This window comes from Phyllobates terribilis, unplaced genomic scaffold (assembly GCF_046119375.1).
Source record: "Phyllobates terribilis strain yellow unplaced genomic scaffold, ASM4611937v1 Scaffold_8__6_contigs__length_399053987, whole genome shotgun sequence".
NCBI lineage: Eukaryota > Metazoa > Chordata > Amphibia > Anura > Dendrobatidae > Phyllobates > Phyllobates terribilis.
The window spans coordinates 294,247,582-294,271,129 of NW_027362768.1; the positions used below are offsets into that span (position 1 = coordinate 294,247,582).

At 41.5% G+C, this 23,548-nt stretch overlaps 1 protein-coding gene across 5 annotated transcripts in view; it reads left to right on the top strand.

Moving 5' to 3' along the window:
• NISCH (nischarin) overlaps nt 1-23,548 on the top strand; it is a 63,107-nt gene that overhangs the window by 34,947 nt on the left and 4,612 nt on the right. The window contains exons 14-20 of one of the 5 annotated variants that reach the window (XM_073644423.1): nt 1,938-2,050; nt 3,753-3,808; nt 5,177-6,451; nt 9,650-9,824; nt 10,353-10,506; nt 11,042-11,167; nt 13,141-13,302. In XM_073644423.1, the coding sequence (XP_073500524.1) occupies nt 1,938-2,050; nt 3,753-3,808; nt 5,177-6,451; nt 9,650-9,824; nt 10,353-10,506; nt 11,042-11,167; nt 13,141-13,302 (2,061 nt within the window). Of the gene's footprint in view, nt 1-1,937; nt 2,051-3,752; nt 3,812-5,176; nt 6,452-9,649; nt 9,825-10,352; nt 10,507-11,041; nt 11,168-13,140; nt 13,303-23,548 lie in introns of those variants that run through there. The other 4 variants (XM_073644424.1, XM_073644425.1, XR_012247785.1 and 1 more) reach the window with 4 other exon arrangements.

Here is a 23,548-nt window from a genome sequence, read left to right on the forward strand (position 1 = left end):
CCTGTGAGTGGCCAGTGATAGCGCCGCTCACAGGCATTATCTGCAACGTAAGGTAATTACAAGACGTCTTAGGGACCCCGGGGGGATACATGGAGGGGGGATATAAAGTAGTGGACTACCCCTAAAGATGAACTAGTTGGACCTTTTCAGGTTGAAGGTGAAGTCAGACTCAACTCCCAAACCTGCCAGTTTTTAGAAGACACTGGTACAGAAAAAAAGTCTACAAATTTGAAGAAAACCATAATTTTTTTGTACAGGACAATGCCCCGTCGCAGCATCAAAGTCTCCACTTCTCGTCTTAGGCCTTACAGATGAAAGAATACTGACATGTCCCCTTCCTCATCTGACCTAAGCCCTACTGAGAACTTGTCGACCCATCTTAGGCTATGTGCCCACGATGCAGAAATGCTCCTGATTTTTTCCTGAACATTTCTGCATCTCCCTGGCAGAAAAAACGCATGCTGATTGTACATGTGGATTGTACATGCGGATTGTACATACGGATTGTACATGCGTTTTCCTGCCAGCGACATGCGGATGTGAAGCGTTCTTCACATGCATTTCCACATGCGGGTTGTCAAGCGCTTTCCAAGCGATTTTAGCATCACTTGGAAAGTGCTTGTCAACTTGGTCATACTATATAAATCCATGCAACCGGCATGGATTTATATAGTGTGACTATAAGAATGGTAAAAATTAAAAAAATAAATCTATACTTACCTTCCGATGACCCCCGGAGTCTTGCTTCGCTCCTTCCTGGCTTGCCGGCAGCTCGCGGTACACTACACTGAAGGACCTGCCGTCACATGACTAGATGACGTCAGCGCAGGTCCTTTAGTCTACCGCGATCTGCCGGCAAGTGAAGACAAGGAGACCGCGGGCCATCAGAAGGTAAGTATAATATTTTCTTTTTTTTTTTTACAGGTTCTATGGTGGGGGGGGGTGTGGAGGAGAGTCTCCTCTCCCCCAGACCCGGGTACCATCCGCACATTGAAACACATGGATTCCGCATGTACAGATGCAGTGATGCGGATTCCATGCGTTCCAATGCAAGTCAATGGCGGTGAAAACACAGCACTTCTGCAAAATAATTGGTAGTGCTGCGGATTTTTCCGCAATGATAATCCGCAGCGGAAATTTCCGCAGCATGTGCACAGCACATGCGGATTATCATTGGGGAACATGGCAGGCCTTCTACCATGCGTTTTTTAAGCGTTTCTATAGCCTTTTTGCCGCTGCAGAAACGCTAAAAAAACGCATCGTGGGCACACAGACTTAAACTGGAGATTTACAGTGAAGGAGAAGTCACCTCTCTGATGAGTGTCTGGGAGGCTGTGGTTGGTGCTGCCCAAAAAGTTGATCGTCAACAGATTAAGACACTGACCATCTCCATGGATGGAAGGCTTATGACGGTTATTGAAAAGAAGGGAGGCTATATTAGTGACTGATATTTTTGGGGGAAATATCAGAAATGTAATTCTGTACATTTTGAGTTGTTTGGTTATTCTCACTTAAACAGATGAAAATAAACAAGTGACATGGAAAAATTACCATTTTTCATTTAGTTGTCCAATAATTCTGCACACAGCTAATCTCATAAGAAAGACAAATCCTCACTTTTACTTTCTTAAATATTCAGGTTTATTAACCTTTTGGATTGACCAACAGCTCTGTGATTGTTCAATAATAAAGTTGATCATCAGAAATACAAATTGGCTAATAATTGTGCACACGGTGTATAGCGCCCAACATCTCTTCTCACCTGATTGTGCAGAAGATTGCTATCAGTGACGGTGTTCGATCTACCTTGTATTATATAGCAGTTGACCTACAAATGTAAAGAAATAACTAAATGTAAATATATCACCATTTTCCTATTTTTATTTAGTGTCCAGGATGTGATTCTTACAAATGATTGATCGTTTTCTGTTTCTTAGACAAGTCCTCAATCAGCAAATTCTCCAGTAGCTTGACACACATTGACCGCCCAAGTTCACAGCAAAAATGCGGAGCTCAGCATTCCTTACACGATGGGGGACAAAACACAGAGGTGATATTCCGGACACCGTCCACCCTACTTGCAGAGTTACAATACACTTTTCTCAATATATATTTTTTAACTTTGCCTTATATGTGCATGTCACATGGGAAAAGTCACAGTCTACTCCTAGCAGTGCACTTTTATTTCTAGGCTTCTGCATATCTTAGTTATGTGGGTGGGTGCAATCACCATGCGGCTTCCAGCTTTTCTCCTATCTTTCTGTTGCTTTGCAAATGTCCTAATCACCACTATTTTTTTTATATGTACTCTAAAGCTGGCAATACTGGTTAGATTAATGTTGGCCATTCCAACTAATTTGCTGGGACTTACTCTCAGACAGCTGAGGGGTCAGATGACAGAAGGGTTAGGCTGTTGGACTTCAGCATGCCCAATCTTCTTGTTCACATGCCACAGTAATCTAACAGGGGCTTACACCCCTTTCCCTATTGAGAACACATACACGTACGACCAAGCCAAGTGTGGATATGTAATAAGTAGTGATGACCGAGAGTGTCGCGAGTGCTCGAGTCCCCACTGTTACGGATGTGTCAGAGGTGACAGACAGTCGCCCTGCAGTTGGTTGCAGGAGATCTCTACGTTTGGCGTTACAGACATCTTCTTAGAGGCAGGCTGTCGCTAGGACCCAGCGGCTACCTCCCTCTGGCTAGATAGCTCCCTGGCCTGGGTGTATAAATACCTGGTGTGTCTGAGAGGGAGGTGCCGGCAATATTCATTACTTCTCATGAGGCTTTAGCAAGAGCAGTACTTCGTCCTCTCTGGAGCTTGAGGCCGTGTGCGCATTTGTCTGGAGTTGTCTAAAGCTATGCAATCCCCCCTGTTTATCTACTCTTGTTGTCTATAGAGCTTAGTGGAGATCGACTAGTGCTCATCTCCTCCCTTCACTAGCCTTAGCCATACACCAGGGAAAGTTAGGGCGAGGCACGCATGCTGCGATTGGTGCAGAGCCAATATAGGGACGGTAGTTGAGACGGGGTGACACTAGACCAGACTAGGAGGTCTCCACTCCCCCCCTTTCCCTAGTGTCTGGGCTCCCTTTCCCTTTTCCTTCCCTTTGTGTTGCACTAGTCTTTCCCACACCTTGCGTGACACCCACCCTGCATGTTTTGCAGCTGTTAGACAGCCAAAAAACATGCTGGGATTGCCCATGTATGGAAGGCAATCCCCGCATGTTTTTTGGCTATCAGTTGCGAAACATGCGTGGCGGGGACTCGAGCACCCACGATACTCTGCGTACCTGAGCATCCGATGCTTACTCAAGTAGCGAGCACTCTCACTCATCACTACTAATAAAGCTCTGCAGAGAGAGCTGTTGGCTTTCCAAGCTTTTGGACAATGAGTTTTTAAATTGTATGGCCAGCTTTAGTAATGAAAGAAATATATTGTATCTGCATGTTGTATAGGTGAAGCATTCAATGTGTTTATTATTATAGCGCCATTTATTCCATGGCGCTTTACATGTGAAATCGTATTGATTTGTAGGCAATAGATATTCCAGTAAGATGAAGTAAGACACACATTCTTGTTTCCCGTCTTCTGCTTCAGTTTGGGATTTGTGCTTCTAAAAAAAATTACCCAACACAAAATATACGTCATATTCCCTATTGGGGTGGGATATCATCGTATGATGTTCCCTACTTGTGGGTGCTATGTTGTGGTGACGGGCATGATGGTTTTTTTTTTTTTTTTTCAGCAACCCACTTCTGACGACTCTTTGCCAGACAACAACAAAAATCTTAATTTGATCAGGTGAGGTCTTTTTTTTTAAATCACATTTAGCAAGAGTAACAATCGCTTAATTTTGATTTCCTAAATCAATAGTACACATGAAAAGAAGCAATTTTGAAATATATCTTTATCAGAGAAATCGGCTTCTTTCTCCTCTTGGACTGATCAATAATTCATGGGGAAAATCTGTATTCAGTGGAGACAGATTTTCCCATTAGTGAGATGGATGACTGTTGCTGCTCATCATATTCTATGGGGAGAGGGAGGAGCTAGATGCAGAGCTCCTCCCATTTCCTTACTCCTTTCTCCATAGAATCTTATGAGCAGCAACTGTCATCTCTTATATCAGTAATGGGAAAACTTGTCTTCACTGAATACAGATGTTACTCAAACATTTTGAGAAAGCTGTTTCTCTGATAAAATATATAGTGTATTATTTATTTTTGAAATAAAAATGAAAATGATGGTTACTCTTTAAACTACTTTTGTCAAACAAAACAAATGCTTCATATGTCTGTGTCGGGGAAAAAAAAAAGGTATGGCTGCTTCAAGACATGGAGTGAAAATTTACGTAGCGGGAAGCGTTAAGCCAGCTAAGGGCATGTCCACAAGTTGCGTTTTTTTTCTGCAAATAAAATCAGCGTTTTAGCAGCAAATTGAATGATATTTCTGAAATCTCATGCATAAGTTTCTTATTTTTTTCTTTTGTGGGTTTGAAGCATTTTCAGATCTGCAGCGTGTGAATTCTGTCAGCAGTTTTCACCTATTCAAATTAATATGGATCAAAGAATGCGCAAATTTTACACCGCTTTTTACCTGCCAACTCTCCAGTAATTGCAGCAGATTTTTCCTCTGCAAACACTGAACTTGTGCATATACCCTAAGGATGCATTTAGACTGGCCGACCCTCGGCTGTTAAACCACCGATAGAATCAGATTGACGAGCTTTTAACACCCGGTTTAGACCACACTTCTAGAATGATCGTTCACACAATAGTATTGTGTACACAATATATATGTTCTTGGCAGCATTTATTCTGTTTTCTCAGGACGCTGTGCTGCAGAGACTAAAGATTTTTAAGCTAGATCAGCAGATTATGAAGAAACGATCGTCTAACTAAAGCTATTCAGCTAGTGTAACTGTACAACGCAACGATCATTTACAAGATGAATGGGCTCATTCATTGGTTTTTCAGCCATTTCCCTACTTCTTGATAATGCCAGGCTCGCCCACAGATTGCAAAAATTGCTGAAAGTACCAGCAGCAAAATATCCCGTCATCCACTTATCAACGGGCCTCTTTAGAATTGATATCTTTCGTGTATGTCATATTTTTTTTTCCCCTCCTTCTGATATTATTAACTCATTCATTCTGTTTGGTTCTTCTAGCCATGTAGAAGAGGAAATCCCACTAGTACCAGATCTTCACAGCTCTCTATTTTCTATCCCTTGTGTTTCCTATTCGATCACGGATGAAGATTTCATCCCTTACCTTTCTACATCCATTTCCCATGCATTAAAACCAAAGCAACATCTAGTGGGGTTAATGGAAACACAGGATAATCCAAGAGCCGATCCCAGGAGTTGTGAGCCAGAGGATGGCTATTTTGAAATGGGGCTCCATGAAAGAGACCAGAGATTTTCTAGTAGACCTCTTTTAGAAGACCCCGATGTCAGTATTATACGAGTTCTCTGGAACTTCACAGTCCATCTCCGGCGAGACTGCTGCATTAAACAGTTTGCGTCATGCCTTGTGGCAACTGATACTTTACTCGCCTTGTTTGAGATGCGCAATGACCAACTTCACCAGCACACTTTCCATCCTTCCATAATGAAACTGATTGGCTACTATTATTATGAAGATCTAAGTGAAACGACTTTCCTCATTCCGGAGAGCTGCCTGGCATTGGGTGTGAGAAATGGAGAAGAATTTGTCATTATTTTGGCAGACGCTCCGAATTTGGAAGAGTTTTGGTCTTGTTTGCAGTCACGATGTTTACAAAATTGTCCAACTTTGACCCAAGACTCTTCTGCGCTGCATGGACCTGGAGTCCAAGGGTTTTTCCAACATCTTATTGAGAAACATCAGATTCATCTAGTAGACTCTGAAGTGCGGGGATATTTCCCAGTCTGTCTATTTTATTGCGAGGAGGACCATTCAAGGCAGGAATCTGAGGAAGGTCTTCCATTTGAGAACACCAAATTAGGTTCCGATTTTTGTGTTGGTTGCTCTAAACTTGACTTTTCTGAGCAAAACGGGGATAAGTCGTGTCCGGTGTGGCTGGTTCTCACACCACAAGATATTGTCATAATCAGAATTGATTTCCGTATGATCTGTCAGGATAAAAGTATGGCTGACTGTTCGCACAACTCTTTTAGACTGAGCGGGATTCCTATCGCCTCTGTCGTTGTTCATCCCACAGACCGCTGTACTGACAGTGAGCAGTCTCCTCAGGACAGTCACGTGCTCCGGTTCATTTTGGACTCCTTTACTGTCACTGCTTCCTTTGTGTTACCTAATGGTAGAAGTAACTTTTTGCCGCTCTTTAAGTTATTGAGGAGTTCAGTTCAGGATGTGAAAAGTATTGTCATTTTAAAGTCCTTAAACAATGAGAAGTCCACAGAGCAAATTCTGGAAAAGAAAACCCAACTACAGACTCTAAGGTAGGACCTCTGTTTTATGTGTGTCTATATACACAGCAGTGAGGCCTAATTTTTTTGGGTAAGGGGGAACTGTTTACTTTTAAATGGAATATGTCAGCAAGTTCTGTTATGTAATCTGAGAGCAGCATGATGTAGGGGCTGAGACCCTGATTCCAGTGATGTGTCACTTACTAGGCTGTTTCAATAAAATTAGTGTTTTGTCCGAAGGAGATTATCACTACAGGACTAGCTGACTCGTGCCTCCTAGTCAACAGCTTTGTATAATTCCGCCCCCACCACTGATTGTCAATTTTCTGTGTACGCTGTGCATAGGCAGAAAGCTACCAATCAATGGTGTGGGCGGGGTTTACATGGCTCAGCATTTGAGCTCTGCTAGATCTGCAGCAGAGAAAACAGAGATTGTATCAAATTGACAGCATGCAGAACAAGCAAGTTCCTCCATCATGCTGTTCTCGGATTACATGGCAAAAAACTAGTTACAGATTCCCTTTAAATGCATTATAAGACTTATTAGAACATTGGACTGTGCGGTTAGTTGAACACTTTTTTTTTTTAACGTATTTCTATGAGTCCCGCAGTCTACCAGCAATTTTTGACATATTATTTAAAGAGTAACTAAACTGTTATTTATTTTATTTATTTTTAATCTCTTCTTTCCCAGCATGGAAACTTTTGAAACTTTTCAAATCACTTTATTAGGGGATTTATCTTCATTCCTGCCCAAAAATTTTTTGCATGTAAGTGGCTTCCAAGTATCTGCTATTCCCCAGTCTATATGCTTGCTTTCAGTTGCACTGATATCATAACCTACTCATTTGGAGTACAGATGATGGCAGTGATGGGTCAGTCTCACTAACTCTAGGGATAAGCTGCTTCAGGAGATTGTTCTGATAAGCACAACACTTACAGGAGGAAACAGGTACTGACCCATCACTGCCATCATCTGTACTCCAAATGAGTATGTTCTGATATCAATGTAGCTAAAGGCAGGAAAATAGACTAGTGAAAAGGAGGAGTATGGAAGCCACTTACACAAACTTTTTTATTTTACAGGAATGAAGACAAACACCATAATGAAGTTTTTTGCAAGATTTCATAACATTCAATGCTGAACAAAATTATTAAAGCAAAAATGAAAATGTATTTACTCTTTAACTGCCCTCCAGGCCTGGGAATTACCCAAAGGACCACTTTAAAGCAGTGTTTTCCAAACTCCAACAGGTCATGTTTTCAGGATTTCCTTAGTATTGCACAGGTCATAGTAATTCCATCAAGGTAGCAGAAATTGCCTAAGGTACTCACCTGTGCAATACTAAGGTAATCCTGAAAACAAGAAGTGTTGGGGGCCTTGAGTGCTGGAGTTTTGGGAAACACTGCTTTAAAGGGAATCTGTCACCAGGTTTTTAACACCTAATCCGAGAGCTGCACAATGTAGAGACAGAGAATCTGATTCCAGCGATGTGTCACTTATTCAGCTGCTTTCTGTAGTTTTGATAAAAATCGCTGTTTTATCAGCAGGAGATTATTATTGGAAGACTGGTAAACCTGCTGCCAGGTTGTCCAGCCCCGCCCCCACCTCTGATTGGCAGCTTTCTGTGTACACGGGCATAAAGCTGCCAATCCGTGTTGTGGGTGGGGTTATAAAGCGCTCAGCATTCAGAGCACTGCTAGATCTGTAGGAGAGAAAACTGAGATTTTATCAAAATGACAGCAAACCTCTCAGTAAGTGGCACATCGCCGAAATAAAGGTCGCTGCCCCTATATAATGGGATAGCAAAAACCCGGTGACAGATTCCCTTTAAAGAGTTAGTCTGGTGTGCATAAAATATCATCTATCCACTTGGTGATAATTGTTAGATCAGTAGTAGATCTCATTAATTGCTAAAGCCGGGCATCTGCTTCACCCAGCCTTCCACCTCAATTGAGTAGACTTTGAATGGAGGGCAGGGTGCATGTGCATCCAGTCTCTTCTTTCAGCTCCTCGTGGCTGAACCCCTGTGGCCAGTAGAGATTCAGGTGGTGGGTCGGGAGGAGATCGAAGATCTACACCGATCCAACAATTCTCACCTACCTAGTAGATGGATGGGTGATCATTTTTGTTGTCCAAAACACCCATTTAAATTAAAGGAGTTGTCTCATGAAGACAATCCCTTTCTACATACCCTAGTGGGGCATACCGTTGTCTTGGATGGACCACGCTCTTCGTTAGTTTCAGGGCAAAGCTGCCAACAAAGAGTGGCTCTTGCTTTGATGGACCTGACCAGTCTGTGCATAAAATACTCAGCCAATATCTGTATTGCCAGACATTTAAAGGGAATCTGTCAGCAGATTTTTGCTATGTAATCTGAAGACAGCGTGTTGTAGGAGTTAAAACAAAGAGTTCAGCTATTCCTCTCTTATCAAGCTCTGTGCTTTTGTTTGCTTGCAATGATTGTTTTACCACCAGAAGCTTATCATTACTGGACACAGCGGAGCTTGATTCCTGGTCCAGCAACACCCCTTGCTCTGATAAGCTCCTCACTGTCTATGGACTTTGTACACAGAGAGCCTGATGTGGGCGTGGTTAGCTGTGGTGTGGGCGGGGTTACCTTCCCCAGCTCTGCTTCACTGCTAAATCTAAAAACTCTGATTTGTGTCAGAACGTTTTCTCCCAGTAATCTAAGTGATACATCCTTGGATTCAGGGTCTCTCTGCCTACATCAGGCTGCTCTCAGATGAGATAGCAAAAACTTGCTGACAGATTCTCTTTAATACTACTTTTCCCCTGAAGGTCTGCTTCCACCAAAAACAAAAGCTATAATCCCAAGCCTGTCCTTACACCCTGACATATAGATATCTTAGAGGGAGTCCCCTGCTCGGGATCGCAGTCTAAGAGCCAGAAACTTGTATTACCTGGACGGCCATTCATTAGAAAGGCCCCCATGTAATAAGACAGGTCCTCTGAAGGAAAAAAACTGAATTGCCAGGGATTGTCCCAGCAAAATCAGAAGCAAGGGAGAGCAGCTTATCATCCCGGGGGCTGAATTGTGAAAAGGCTAGTGTCTGATGATAGCTCTGGATTGGATAAGATGAGCTGAGATGAGATCTATACCAGCGAGAATTTCTAGACTAACGGATGGTAAATGAAAGAAATAATGCAGTCCCTGGATATGATATGAGAGATACCATAACGGACTACTCTGTCCTTTTTGTTTCCAGCAGTCCTAAACCTCAGATGACACTGCCAACATTATACCCTTCCAAAAGTTTATTTCAGAAATTGGCTGAAGAAAACCAGATTGCATTCCACTTAGCGACATCTGCACATTTCCGCTTTATTTCTGCCCTTAGCGGGAGAAGCATGGTGGAGTTCTTCCATAGCAGCATCTCCGAGGTAAGAAACACAAGAATTGGCCAGACGTATACAGTATATACTGCGTTAGCAGGGGCTCGAAGAGCACAAATCCAGTCCCTGAGTTGTCCCTTTGGTCATTGTTCTAAAGAAAAGTTTAGTTCCTTTTTTTTCTTTTATAATATAGCATTTGTTTCATGCTGGTGAATGTGCGGCCCATCGGAGGAATGGAATTGTTTTTTACACTCAAAAAAATGGGTATTCCCAGCTGCAAATAACATACAAGTTAGATTATCAGCACATATGCTGATACTTAAAGGGGTTTTCCACTGTTACTGTAAAGCTGCAGTCGTCACCTCCAGGAGATACAGTACCAACATCGCTGGAACAGCGCCAATCAGCAACTTTAAGAAAACGTCCAGCAACCCCTTTAAATACATGTATTTTTGGCAAAGAAAATCATTCTTTACCATAGGGTTTCATTATCATGATTTGTGAATGCATGTATGGCCTCCTATACCAGTATGTGAACATTGCGCTGGGTCTAACTTCTGCAAACGCTCATTGCAGGTTGACAATGAAGAATTGCGTTATTTGATGTGGTCCTCCGTGACGTTGTATCGATTACCAGATGCAGAAATGACGTCGTGTGTTTTATTGTCAACTAAAGCGGTGTATTTTGTGCTGGATGACACATTTAAAAGAATCAGCCGCGATCCACAGGGTAAGAGATTGTACGTGTCTCAGTAGATCAAAATTCTTCACGTCAACAATGGAGGAAATAGGAACATTTTCGGCTCAGCTGATAAGTTTGCCTCTTTTATTTCACAACCATTAAGAGCTATAAATTGTACCATTTCTCTATGTTTTAAAGCCTGACTTTTCAGCCAGCAAAATGAAATGAAATTATTTTTTTTCCACTTGTCATTCTGTCTGTCCATTTTTCACGCCTACATATCGACTATATGTCCATCTTTAACATTAATTTTTTACATCCACAATTAAAATAAATCATAAAAGACCCAATTTGGTTTCCTATGCAATTTTTGTCATGGATCTGAAATCTTTTTTTTCTTTTTTTTTTGTCACATGGACACTCATTCATTGTGAAGACATGCTCATGTCTACTAATCCATCCACTTACGTTGCTCCTTATACGATTTCTTTTGCACATGGATCTGCGGTCATCTGTACAAGGCCTAAAACTTTTGTTCTGTGTGTATAAACTTATCCATGATATTTTTGTTTTTCCCCGATAGATGACTGCAGCCAGCCCAGATCAGGGTCGTCGAGTGCATTTTACCCTTGCTACTGCATTGCAATTCCATTTAATGATCTGCAGTCTGTGAACATTGGGCTCTTTGATCAGTTCTTTAGGATAACAGGTAAGATGATCTTTTTGTGAGCAGTTTTTAAATATATGATCATTGCCAAAAATATATTACTCCATGTATCAGTCATATCCCTGTCACTGACCCCAAAGTGACCCCTAAGTCCTTATCATTGATAGCAGTAAGTATAATATTCCTTGTAATACATATCCAAATAATTGAATTTGAAAAACATATCTGCAACACTTCTGGGGCCCGAAACTGCATAATATAGCCATAAGACCTTCTACGTCAGATACTGCATGCACAGAAATTATTTGTCAGCTTATAAAGTGCCAAAATATTTCCTGTACTGAGAATTGTCACCATGTACAGTAACCCCTGTCCCCAATGGGTCTCTCTATCTACTTTCCATATTTTAGACACACTAGGGTCAAAATTATAGGAAGTCATTTGACCTTTTAGTTTATTTTTGAAGTTGGAGAAGATACCAGAGTATCCGGAGGAAACGCGCACAAACGTTGGGAGAACATAAAAAACTACATGAAGATTTTGTGCTTGGTCAAACCCAGCGCTAAAAGGCAGCGGTGTTATCTCAGCCATTATGAAACCTATATCCTCATCCAGAAGCTATATACTTTCCGGAGAGAATACCACCTTACATATGGGGTCCAGAGCATACTACAAAGTGGATGTTTGCAGTGTCCAATATATAAAAAAATGGTGTATTAAGTCAGAAACTAGCCTTCCTTAGCAGCGTTTTTCTGTTCAAATCAGACCCTTAAAGGGGTTGTCTATTACAAGAAAAACCCCTTCTTGATCTGAATGTTTGGCGCCTATGTCCATTGCAAGAACAACCCCTTCTCAATCTGAAGATTTGGCGCCCAAGTCCATTACTAGGATAACCCCTTCTCGATCTGAAGGTTTTGGCGCCCCTGTCCGTTACTAGGACAACTCCTTCTCGATCTGAATGTTTGGTGCTGATAAAAATAAAAACACTTAAACTCAACTCCCTTGCTGGCGCCATTCCAGCAGTGTCGGCACTTGCGGTCCCAGGGCCTGTGGGAGGTTGTGATGACACATGAGCCCTGCACCTAATCAGCGCTGGCGTCACTGTCCCCACCTTTGGACAAATTGAACATCAAGAGGAAGTTAGAAAGCAGCCGCAGCTCTCACCTCCTTTTGATGTTCAATACCTCCGAAGGTGGGGTCGGTGACGCCAGCGCTGATTGGCCACAGGGCTCTTGTGTCATGAGAGCCCCGAGAACGTGAGTGCAGATACCGCTGGAATGACGCAGGGACAGGAGGTGAGTATGAGTGTCTTTATTGGCGGCAAACATTCTGATCGAGAAGGAGTTGTCCTGGTAGTGAACAACTCCTTTAACTTGTTTTCACATGACAACCCCTTTATCACCTATACTCAGGAAAGGAAATAACTTGCTGATCAGTGAGACCTGCACTGATGAGCAGGGGAACTTTTATCCCCAATACCAAATTGGATGGCAGGTTGAACGCCCGAATACCACACCATTCATTGTCTATGGGGCTACCGTAAAAAGTTGAGTACAGCACTCAGCAGCCCCATAGGAAATGAATGCAGGGCAGATCAGATATGCAATATGTAGCTCCATTCAAACGGGGATGAAAGGGCCCCCTTCTGCAGATCGGCGCATTTCTCAGTTGTCAGACTCCCACCGATTTAATAAGTTATCACCTATCGTGTTGATAGATGATAAATTGTCTTCATCGGACAACCCCTTTGAAGAGTTATTCTCGTTTCAGCCATTCATGGCTCAGGCGGAATATTGGCGTCCAGTTGGCCATCACCGTAGATAAAGGGCTACAGAAACAACTGAGCGTGGCTGCATAATGCTGTTATTGCAATGGAAACAGTGGATTAATGTGATCTTACAAGTCTTATACTAATCTCTCGGGTTACTTACATTACATCACAAAGTTTATCTTATAAGAAATGTCCAACCTTGTAAATTGTACTTGTAAGTTGGATCTTTGACTTTTGCTGACAGGTTCATCTCCAAATCTTGTTGTGACGTGTCTGACCAGAGACAGCTACACAACGCACGCATTCATCCAGCACCTGATGTCAGCATTAACCTTGCTGAAGCGAACACCATCTCCCGAACCAATCGAGAAAGACTTTTATTCAGAATTTGGGAAAAAGAAGACAGGTAAAAAGGATCAAGACTTTTTATTGAAAAGATTGCACTTGTCATTAGGTTTGCTAACTCCTCCCGATGATGAGTAGATCTGCTGGTGCAGACACAATTATCCCGCAGCCTCAATGCAGTAGAAATGTCTTTTTCCACAATTAAAATTCTATGCATGTAGCATGGTTGATTTATTTTAGCCTTTTGTGGCCCGGCTGCTTCAGTAAAGAAACTTTTCAGTTGCCAACTTGTTTCTGATACGTCATCTTCTATGGTTGACACAATCTTGTCACTACCTAAAAGAGAATGTGTCATCAGAAAATAACCTATTGTTTAAATCATGTTTTATTACTAATTTATATTTTTTTAAAAAACTTTTTGCCATTTATTTTGTAAGAAAATCCTTGATGGGTAATAAAAAACAAACAAACACATGTAGGATTGGCTAAATTATAAGTGCAGGGTATTGTAAAATAAAGCTAATTACAGAAGTGGTTAGGTTGTAAAGATAGATATTTAGAAAGAACATTTTAGGTGCTAGACCAATTCTTTAAATCTTGCAGTTTTCCCTTTGCATCTAAACCTGATACAAGTCTCAAGACCCCAGTACACATTAATTAAAATGTGTATGGGGGTCGCCATGATGATGATTTCTGGGAGAGAAGGATGAGGCATTGGAATTTCAAAGACTGGTCCTTGTGTTCGATGCAGAAATAAGCCTCAGCCAGAGGAGGCTTAATGGCTCTCTCATTGAGAACACAGGAGCGCTCGGCCGAGGGGTCTTCTGTATGGGAAAATCCAAAGAGATAGCCGGACAGTCAAAAGATCTAATTCGAACAGCAGCCTTTATTCTGGTCTTGTGTAATCACTTGGCTGACTGCTAATGTGTAAGGTCAGCTTAATATTTCTTTTTCAGTTTAGATAACTCTTCATAGCCTGTATATGTTAACACCATTCACAATAGGTACTGGTCACAAGTTTCCACCCTCTCTGCACAATGGCCTCTGCACAGGTCACAGAGCATGCCTAAAGAACTCTCCTGTAGTAAAAAATGAACTTCTCCCATTTACATGCTCCTATGTGACTGCTGTAAATTATATCTCTGACGATTAACAGGAGTTCTGACAAGATCTGCTTCCATATTCATGTACAGAACATGGAATAAAATGTCTACAGAAAATTATATACAGTGCCTTGTAAAAGTATTTGGCCCCCTTGAACTTTTCTACCTTTTCCCACATTTCTGGCTTCAAACATAAAGATATAAAATTCTAATTTTTTTGGGAAGAATCAACAACAAGTGGGACACAATCGTGACGTGGAACAACATTTATTGGATATTTTTAAACTTTTTTAAAAAATTAAAAACTGAAAAGTGGGACGTGCAATATTATTCGGCCCCCTTGAGTTAATACTTTGTAGTGCCACCTTTTGCTGCGATTATAGCTGCAAGTCGCTTGGGGTATGTCTCTATCAGTTTTGCACATCGAGAGGCTGAAATTCTTGCCCATTCTTCCTTGCAAAACAGCTGGAGCTCAGTGAGGTTGGATGGAGGGTGTTTGTGAACAGCAGTTTTCAGCTCTTTCCACAGATTCTTGATTTTATTCAGGTTTGGACTTTGACTTGGCCATTCTAACACCTGGATACGTTTATTTTTGAACCATGTAGATTTTGCTTTATGTTTGGGATCATTTTCTTGTTGGAAGATAAATCTCCGTCCCAGTCTCAGGTCTTTTGCAGACTCCTACAGGTTTTCTTCCAGAATCGGTCCTGTATTTGGCTCCGTCCACCTTCCCATCAATTTTAACCATCTTCCCTGTCCCTGCTGAAGAAAAGCAGGCCCAAACCATGATGCTGCCACCACCATGTTTGACAGTGGGGATGGTGTTTTGAGGGTGATGAGCTGTGTTGCTTTTACACCAAACATATCTCTTTGCATTGTGGCCAAAAGGTTAGATTTTGGTTTCATCTGACCAGAGCACCTTATTCCACATGTTTGGTGTGTCTCCCAGGTGGCTTGTGGCAAACTTCAAACGAGATTTTTTATGGATATCTTTGAGAAATGACGTTCTTCTTGCCACTCCTCCATAAAGGCCAGATTTGTGCAGTGTACGACTGATTGTTGTCCTATGGACAGACTCTCCCACCTCAGCTGTAGATCTCTGCAGTTCATCCAGAGTGATCATGGGCCTTTTGGCTGCATCTCTGATCAGTCTTCTCCTTGTTCGAGATGAAAGTTTAGAGGGACGGCCGGGTCTTGGTAGATTTGCAGTGGTCTGATACTCCCTCCATTTCAATATGATTTCTTGCACAGTGCTCCTTGAGATCTTTCAAACTTGGGAAATCTTTTTGTATCCAAATCCGGCTTTAAACTTCGCCACAGCAGTATCTTGGACATTCCTGGTGTGTTCCTTGGTCTTCATGATGCTCTCTGCACTTGAAACAGAACCCTGAGACTATCACAGAGCAGGTGCATTTATAAGGAGACTTGATTACACACAGGTGGATTCTATTTATCATTACCAGTCATTTAGGACAACATTGGATCATTCAGAGATCCTCACTGAACTTCTGGAGTGAGTTTGCTGCACTGAAAGTAAAGGGGCCGAATAATATTGCACGCCCCACTTTTCAGTTTTTAATTTTTTTAAAAAGTGTAAAATATTCAATAAATTTCTTTCCACGTCACGATTGTGTCCCACTTGTTGATTCTTCCCAAAAAAAAATAGAATTTTATATCTTTATGTTTGAAGCCAGAAATGTGGCAAAAGGTAGAAAAGTTCAAGGGGGCCAAATACTTTCACAATGCACTGTGTGTATGTGTGTATACAGTACAGACCAAAAGTTTGGACACACCTCATTTAAAGATTTTTCTGTATTTTCATGACTTTGAAAATTGTACATTCACACTGAAGGCATCAAAACTATGAATTAACACATGTGGAATTATATACTTAAAAAAGTGTGAAACAACTGAAAATATGTCTTATATTCTAGGTTCTTCAAAGTAGCCACTTTTTGCTTTGATGACTGCTTTGCACACTCTTGACATTCTCTTGATGAGCTTCAAGAGGTAGTCACCGGAAATGGTTTTCACTTCACAGGTGGGCCCTGTCAGGTTTAATAAGTGGGATTTCTTGCCTTATAAATGGGGTTGGGACCATCAGTTGTGTTGTGCAGCAGTCAGGTGGATACACAGCTGATAGTCCTACTGAATAGACTGTTAGAATTTGTATTATGGCAAGAAAAAAGCAGCTAAGTAAAGAAAAACGAGTGGCCATCATTAATTTAAGAAATGAAGGTCAGTCCGAAAAATTGGGCAAACTTTGAAAGTGTCCCCAAGTGCAGTTGCAAAAACCATCAAGCGCTACAAAGAAGCTGGCTCACATGAGGACTGCCCCAGGAAAGGAAGACCAAGAGTCACCTCTGCTTCTGAGGATAAGTTTATCTGAGTCACCAGCCTCAGAAATCACAGGTTAACAGCAGCTCAGATTAGAGACCAGGTCAATGCCACACAGAGTTCTAGCAGCAGACACATCTCTTCAACAACTGTTAAGAGGAGACTTTGTGCAGCAGGCCTTCATGGTACTGTAAAATAGCTGCTAGGAAACCACTGCTAAGGACAGGCAACAAGCAGAAGAGACTTGTTTGGGCTAAAGAACACAAGGAATGGACATTAGACCAGTGGAAATCTGTGCTTTGGTCTCATGAATCCAAATTGGAGATCTTTGGTTCCAACCACCGTGTCTTTGTGCGAGGCAGAAAAGGTGAACGGATGGACTCTACATGCCTGGTTCCCACCGTGAAGCATGGAGGAGGAGGTGTGATGGTGTTGGGGGAGCTTTGCTGCTGACACTGTTGGGGATTTATTCAAAATTGAAGGCATACTGAACCAGCATGGCTACCACAGCATCTTGCAGCGGCATGCTATTCCATCCGGTTTGAGTTTAGTTGGACCATCATTTATTTTTCAACAGGACAATGACCCCAAACACACCTCCAGGCTGTGTAAGGGCTATTTGACCAAGAAGGAGAGTGATGGGGTGCTACGCCAGATGACCTGGCCTCCACAGTCACCAGACCTGAACCCAATCTAGATGGTTTGGGGTGAGCTGGACCGCAGAGTGAAGGCAAAAGGGCCAACAAGTGCTAAGCATCTCTGGGAACTCCTTCAAGATTGTTGGAAGACCATTTCCGGTGACTACCTCTTGAAGCTCATCAAGAGAATGCCAAGAGTGTAAAAAGCTCATCAAAGCAAAAGGTGGCTACTTTGAAGAACTTAGAATATAAGACATATTTTCAGTTGTTTCACACTTTTTTTTGTTAAGTATATAATTCCACATGTGTTAATTCATAGTTTTGATGCCTTCAGTGTGAATGTACAATTTTCATAGTCCTGAAAATACAGAAAAATCTTCAAATGAGAAGGTGTGTCCAAACTTTTGGTCTGTACTGTGTATATATATATATATATATATATATATATATATATATATATATATATATATATATATATATATATATATATATATATATATATATATAAATATACAGTCCTGCTCATCGTTATTGCCACCCATGAAGTTTAAGTACATAAAGTGGAATATCTCTTGAAAACAATGAATCAAGTGAAATAGTTTTTTTGTATAGAACACTCGTGTTAAATGCAAAAGAGCAAATGATTAACAATAATTTAAAACAAAAAACAATGTGAGGGAAAAATAGAAAAACCTAAAGCTTGCGGGGACACTGGTATTGGCACTCTTTACTTTAATTTAGTATGGAAACACATTTTGACACGCCTGTGGTAAATCACAAAAGAGATTCACCTGTGATTTAATTGTCGGTGCCCATGTGACATGAATTAGCCAATGAATGATGACTTCAGTGTTTTAAAAAGCCACATAGTAGGCCCTGTTCCTTTTGTCATAATGGTGAAGACAAAGGAGCTGTCTGAGAAGTTTGCCAAGCATGGAACCATCAAGAACCTCATGGACTTGGGGAGTTGGGGGGGGGGGAAGGGATTAACAAGAGATGTCTTCTAAGGTTGGTGTGAATGGTGGAAAAAACACTACACCAAGCATCCAAAGACCTGAAGGCCAACCTGGAACAGTCTGGGATCATGGTTTCAACAAGTAGCATACACCGCACACTAAACCACGCAAAGATTTATGGGCGAAGGCCAAGGAAGAAACCATTGCTGAAGAAAAGACATAAAAAGGAATGACTGATCTTTGCCAAAGAGTGCCTTAACAAACCACAATCTTTCTGGGAAAATGTTCTGTGTACAGATGAAACAAAAGTAGAGCTTTTTGGCAATGCAAAGCAACAGTTTGTTTACAGATGACGCATTGAAGCTTATAAGGAAAAGAACACCTTACCAGCAGTTAAGCATGGTGGAGGATCCATAATTCTGTGGGGTTGCTTTCCTGTGTCTGGTACTGGAGGCCTTGACCGTATCACAGGAATTATGAAATCAGAGAATTATCAAGAGATTTTAGAGTGAAATGTCCTACCCAATGTAAGAAAACTTGGTTTGAGTCGAAGATCAGGGGTCCTCCAGCTACACAATGACCCAAAGCACACATCCAAAAGCACACAGGAATGGTTGAAAAAGAAAAAATGGACTGTTTTAAAATGGTCATCAATGAGTCCTGACCTCAATCCTATTGAAAATCTTTGGGATGAGCTGAAATCTGCCATTGGGCAAAAGAACCCTGACAACATTCAAGAGCTTGAACAAACTTCACAGGAAGAGTGGGAGAAAATTCCAGCTGAGAAGTGCAAGAAGCTTATAGATGGCTCCAAGAAACCTTTGGAAGCTATTAGCAATGCCAAAGGGTGTGCAACCAAGTATTAATTAGGGGTGTCTTTATTGCTGCACATGCTGTTTATTCTGTTTCTTCGAAATTGCAACATGGAAGTCGAAAAACAATGTTTTATTGTTGTATTACTATGGACCACTAATTAAAAAATCCTGTCAATATAACTTTGGTGCATTTCCATTTATTTCTGAAGATATTGTACAGTCTATTAAAAAAATGAAGGGGTGCCAATAATTTATATAATTGTCCGTGGTCGCAATTAGAAAAAAAATATATTGGTGAAAGATCCCCTTTAAATGGGCAGTGCAGCTCCTATTTCCATCTTATGGCTAGGAGCATCATCCATACGGGACCTAAAGGCCAACCAAGTGGGCAATGTGTCACTAGTCAATTGGCAGAGATGTAGCGGCGGCTGTACATTTGTAAGCTGAATATATGCATACATTTTTAGGATATGTAGTCAAATTCTGTCTTATTTAAATTAATTTGGATGCTGCGCTGATCCCAGTGTACATTTGGGTTAAGTATTGCTGTTGGCCCCATGTGTATCTCCAGCAGTTGGTGCCACAAGCGGCAACTTATGCTTAGTTATGTAACTAGGATAACATAAATGTCACTGCAGGGAAAGTTACGTTAGTTGTTTCCTTTCTACTTCTGCTTGATGAGTTATCGTATGTCCCTTTACCAGGAAGGCAGACTAAAACAACCATTGACGTTATAACACAGGAAGTGTTGAAAAAAAAACAGGAAAACTAAAGAATGTGGACCATTCATGGCATTCAGAAGAAAGACACTTACTATGGCCACTCACAGAGGGAACAGATGTCTTCTTATAGACAGGATTCACTTTCAGTTATTAAAGGTGCTGCTGCTGCATTTGAGGGAAAAAAAAAATTTAGAAATTGATGGCAGCAACACATCTCAAAAAAAATTGGGACAGGGTTAACAAAAGGCTGAAAAGTAAGTGGTATTAATGAAAAACAACTGGAGGGTCAATTTTCAACTAAGTCACATGACTGGGTATAAAAAGAGCCTGTTCGAGAGGCAGAGCCTCTCAGAAGCAAAGATGGTCAGAGGTCAGCGATCTGGGATAAATGCATCTAAAAATATTAGCAGATGTTTTAATATAGTAGAGGGATATTTCAATGATACCACTGTATAGGTGATAGCTACTAGATTGGGGTGGGTCTGTCCACTGAGCCATCACCAATTTGCCAAAATGGGGGGGCTTTATTATTCAGCTTAGAATGAAGTGGCTCTACAACTCCCTTCAATTTTTATAAGCTTGCTAGAGATAGTAGAGCACTGTACTGAGCTAACCCCATCAGATCCTGATTTCTATAGGAATGCTAGAGATAGCAGAGCGCTGTACTGAGCTAACCCCATCAGATCCTGATTTCTATAGGAATGCTAGAGATAGCAGAGCACTGTACTGAGCTAACCCCATTATATCCTGATTTCTATAGGAATGCTAGAGATAGCAGAGCGCTGTACTGAGCTAACCCCATCAGATCCTGATTTCTGTAGGAATGCTAGAGATAGCAGAGCGCTGTACTGAGCTAACCCCATCAGACCCTGATTTCTGTAGGAATGCTAGAGATATCAGAGCGCTGTACTGAGCTAACCCCATCAGATCATTTCTATAGGAATGCTAGAGATAGCAGAGCACTGTACTGAGCTAACCCCATCAGACCCTGGTTTCTGTAGGAATGCTAGAGATAGCAGAGCGCTGTACTGAGCTAAACCCATCAGATCCTGATTTCTGTAGGAATGCTAGAGATATCAGAGCGCTGTACTGAGCTAACCCCATCAGATCCTGATTTCTGTAGGAATGCTAGAGATAGCAGAGCGCTGTACTGAGCTAACCCCATCAGATCCTGATCTCTGTAGGAATGCTAGAGATAGCAGAGCGCTGTACTGAGCTAACCCCATCAGATCCTGATTTCTATAGGAATGCTAGAGATAGCAGAGCGCTGTACTGAGCTAACCCCATCATATCCTGATCTCTGTAGGAATGCTAGAGATAGCAGAGCGCTGTACTGAGCTAACGCCATCAGATCCTGATCTCTGTAGGAATGCTAGAGATAGCAGAGCGCTGTACTGAGCTAACGCCATCAGATCCTGATCTCTGTAGGAATGCTAGAGATAGCAGAGCGCTGTACTGAGCTAACGCCATCAGATCCTGATTTCTATAGGAATGCTAGAGATAGCAGAGTGCTGTACTGAGCTAACCTCATCAGATCCTGATTTCTGTAGGAATGCTAGAGATAGCAGAGCGCTGTACTGAGCTAACCCCATCAGATCCTGATCTCTGTAGGAATGCTAGAGATATCAGAGCGCTGTACTGAGCTAACCCCATCAGATCCTGATCTCTGTAGGAATGCTAGAGATAGCAGAGCGCTGTACTGAGCTAACCCAATCATTAAACTTTTTAGGTATTGGGGTGTATCGGTGGGAGTCTCAGTGGATGAACCCCCAGCAATTTGGTACGAGTCAGCCAAACAGTTGATCTTTTGCCCGGTAACTATCTCCCCCAACTTCTCCATAGACAGGAACAGGAGAAAGCCTCTGTCAGCCATCTGTGGCGGTGGCTTATCTCTTAGAGAACAAAAGTATCTGCAGCCCGAAATTGGACATGCCGGATCCTTTTCTGCTGTCAGGGGAGAATCAGGAGCCCCAAATACACCTTAGACTCTCAGCTGAACTCATCTAGATCTGAGGGATTGACTGATTTTCGTCTAATGTGTAGCCTTTAGTTTACTCTGTGTCCCTTTCAATCTTGAGATTGGTAATTATCGCAGCCATCATCCTATCCGAAAGTGATGATATATCCTAACTTCTTGTTGTTGGAATAATATGTATTGGCATATTGAATGATTATAGTAATATAGGACCCATATTGGATAGACAATCTTAGGGTCACCAGACCGAAGTGAGATGTTAACACTAAATCTGCTGCCTTTTTTATTTTTAATTAGAGAAATATCCTAATTGTTTTCTCTTCTCAGTCTCCTGTTTCTGCCTTTCGCGTTATATTGTCTTCTTCATGGGTCCTTTGGAATTACCTATATGGGTTATTAATAAAATGTGGTCTGACTGTTATCTAAGTCACAATTATAGAGAAACACAATGTAAATGAACGAATATCGCACAATGGTTTTACTAGTTATGTCTTATATTAAACATCCACTGTGCAGTGAGAAAAAGTAAATGAGCCCTTGAAATTAAAAACCTACAGATTCCCCTTTAACAGCAATTCCCTCCATCGAACATTCCCAAACAATCAGACCATGTTTTATTAGTAATCAAATTCAGATATATAGGTAATACTAAAGGGTTCACTTACTTTATCTTGTGGTTGTAAGATCTGAATTATATTTGGATTGTCAGCTGCCAGATTACAGGAACTTCGCTGCTCCGTTTAGATTCGGAGAATCAAGACGTAATGTATTTTATGTCACTTCTTCCCTTTTTTTATTTTGCCGCACACAGGAACACACCCAAATCCACCTGCCGGGTGACCCAGATATTCTTCATAGCGTCCACCATCGGTTCTCTCTTTCCCTGACGCTCGTTTTCCTGACACTAGACCATCCTATCCTGTTAGTGCCTGCTTTATACAAGTGCAAAGATCATGTTCATTGTGAAAACTGCCCATATAATGACCGAATATCGAACACTCTATGCATCTCTTTATATGTCACACATCTCATTTAGCATACACTTTTTTTTTTTTGAGCGGTTTTCCAAAATTTTGTTAAATTCCTCTATTTATATCTATTCGATTCCTGAAAACAGCCAAACATGTTTCAGAACTCCCATAGAAGTGAATGGAGAGAGACAAAGCAGCTGTTTAAATAGGCAAACGGGTCCAAGGTGGGACCCCCATATATAAGACATTCATGCAAACACCCTGTAGGCTGCCAAAAAGCAATTAGGTGGCCATTCCGGATTTAAAAAAAAATAAAAATTTTGGCATGAATATCTGCAGCAATAATGTGCAGAAGTTTTTCATGTGTGAACGTGCCTAGAGTGAGTATCCTAAAAGCTGCTTTTTTCCTATAATATCATCTAGTCTGTGCCAGTCATTTCCCAATCATGATTTGCTTATTATCCTTTGCCTCTTACATGTATTCATAGGGAAAACTTGTTTATTTCCGTGTGTTAAAAGGATGATCTATCTTCTTACAGGGCCATATTGGAAGTGAGCGGTGCGAATGACGTTATGTCCCACATATCTGCCAAGACGCGAATATGACCGGCAGGTATCATGCACGTGTCCTGTTTAGAGGAGCAATACCTGGTGATTAATAGACCAGGATACATGTACGATACCTGCCAATCGTGGATGCGGTCTTGAGCCGCCATTGAGAGTGGTGCCGATGGCGTTCACGATTGGCAAGCATTGTGTTCTAATCGGCAAGTATTGGCACAGGACACGT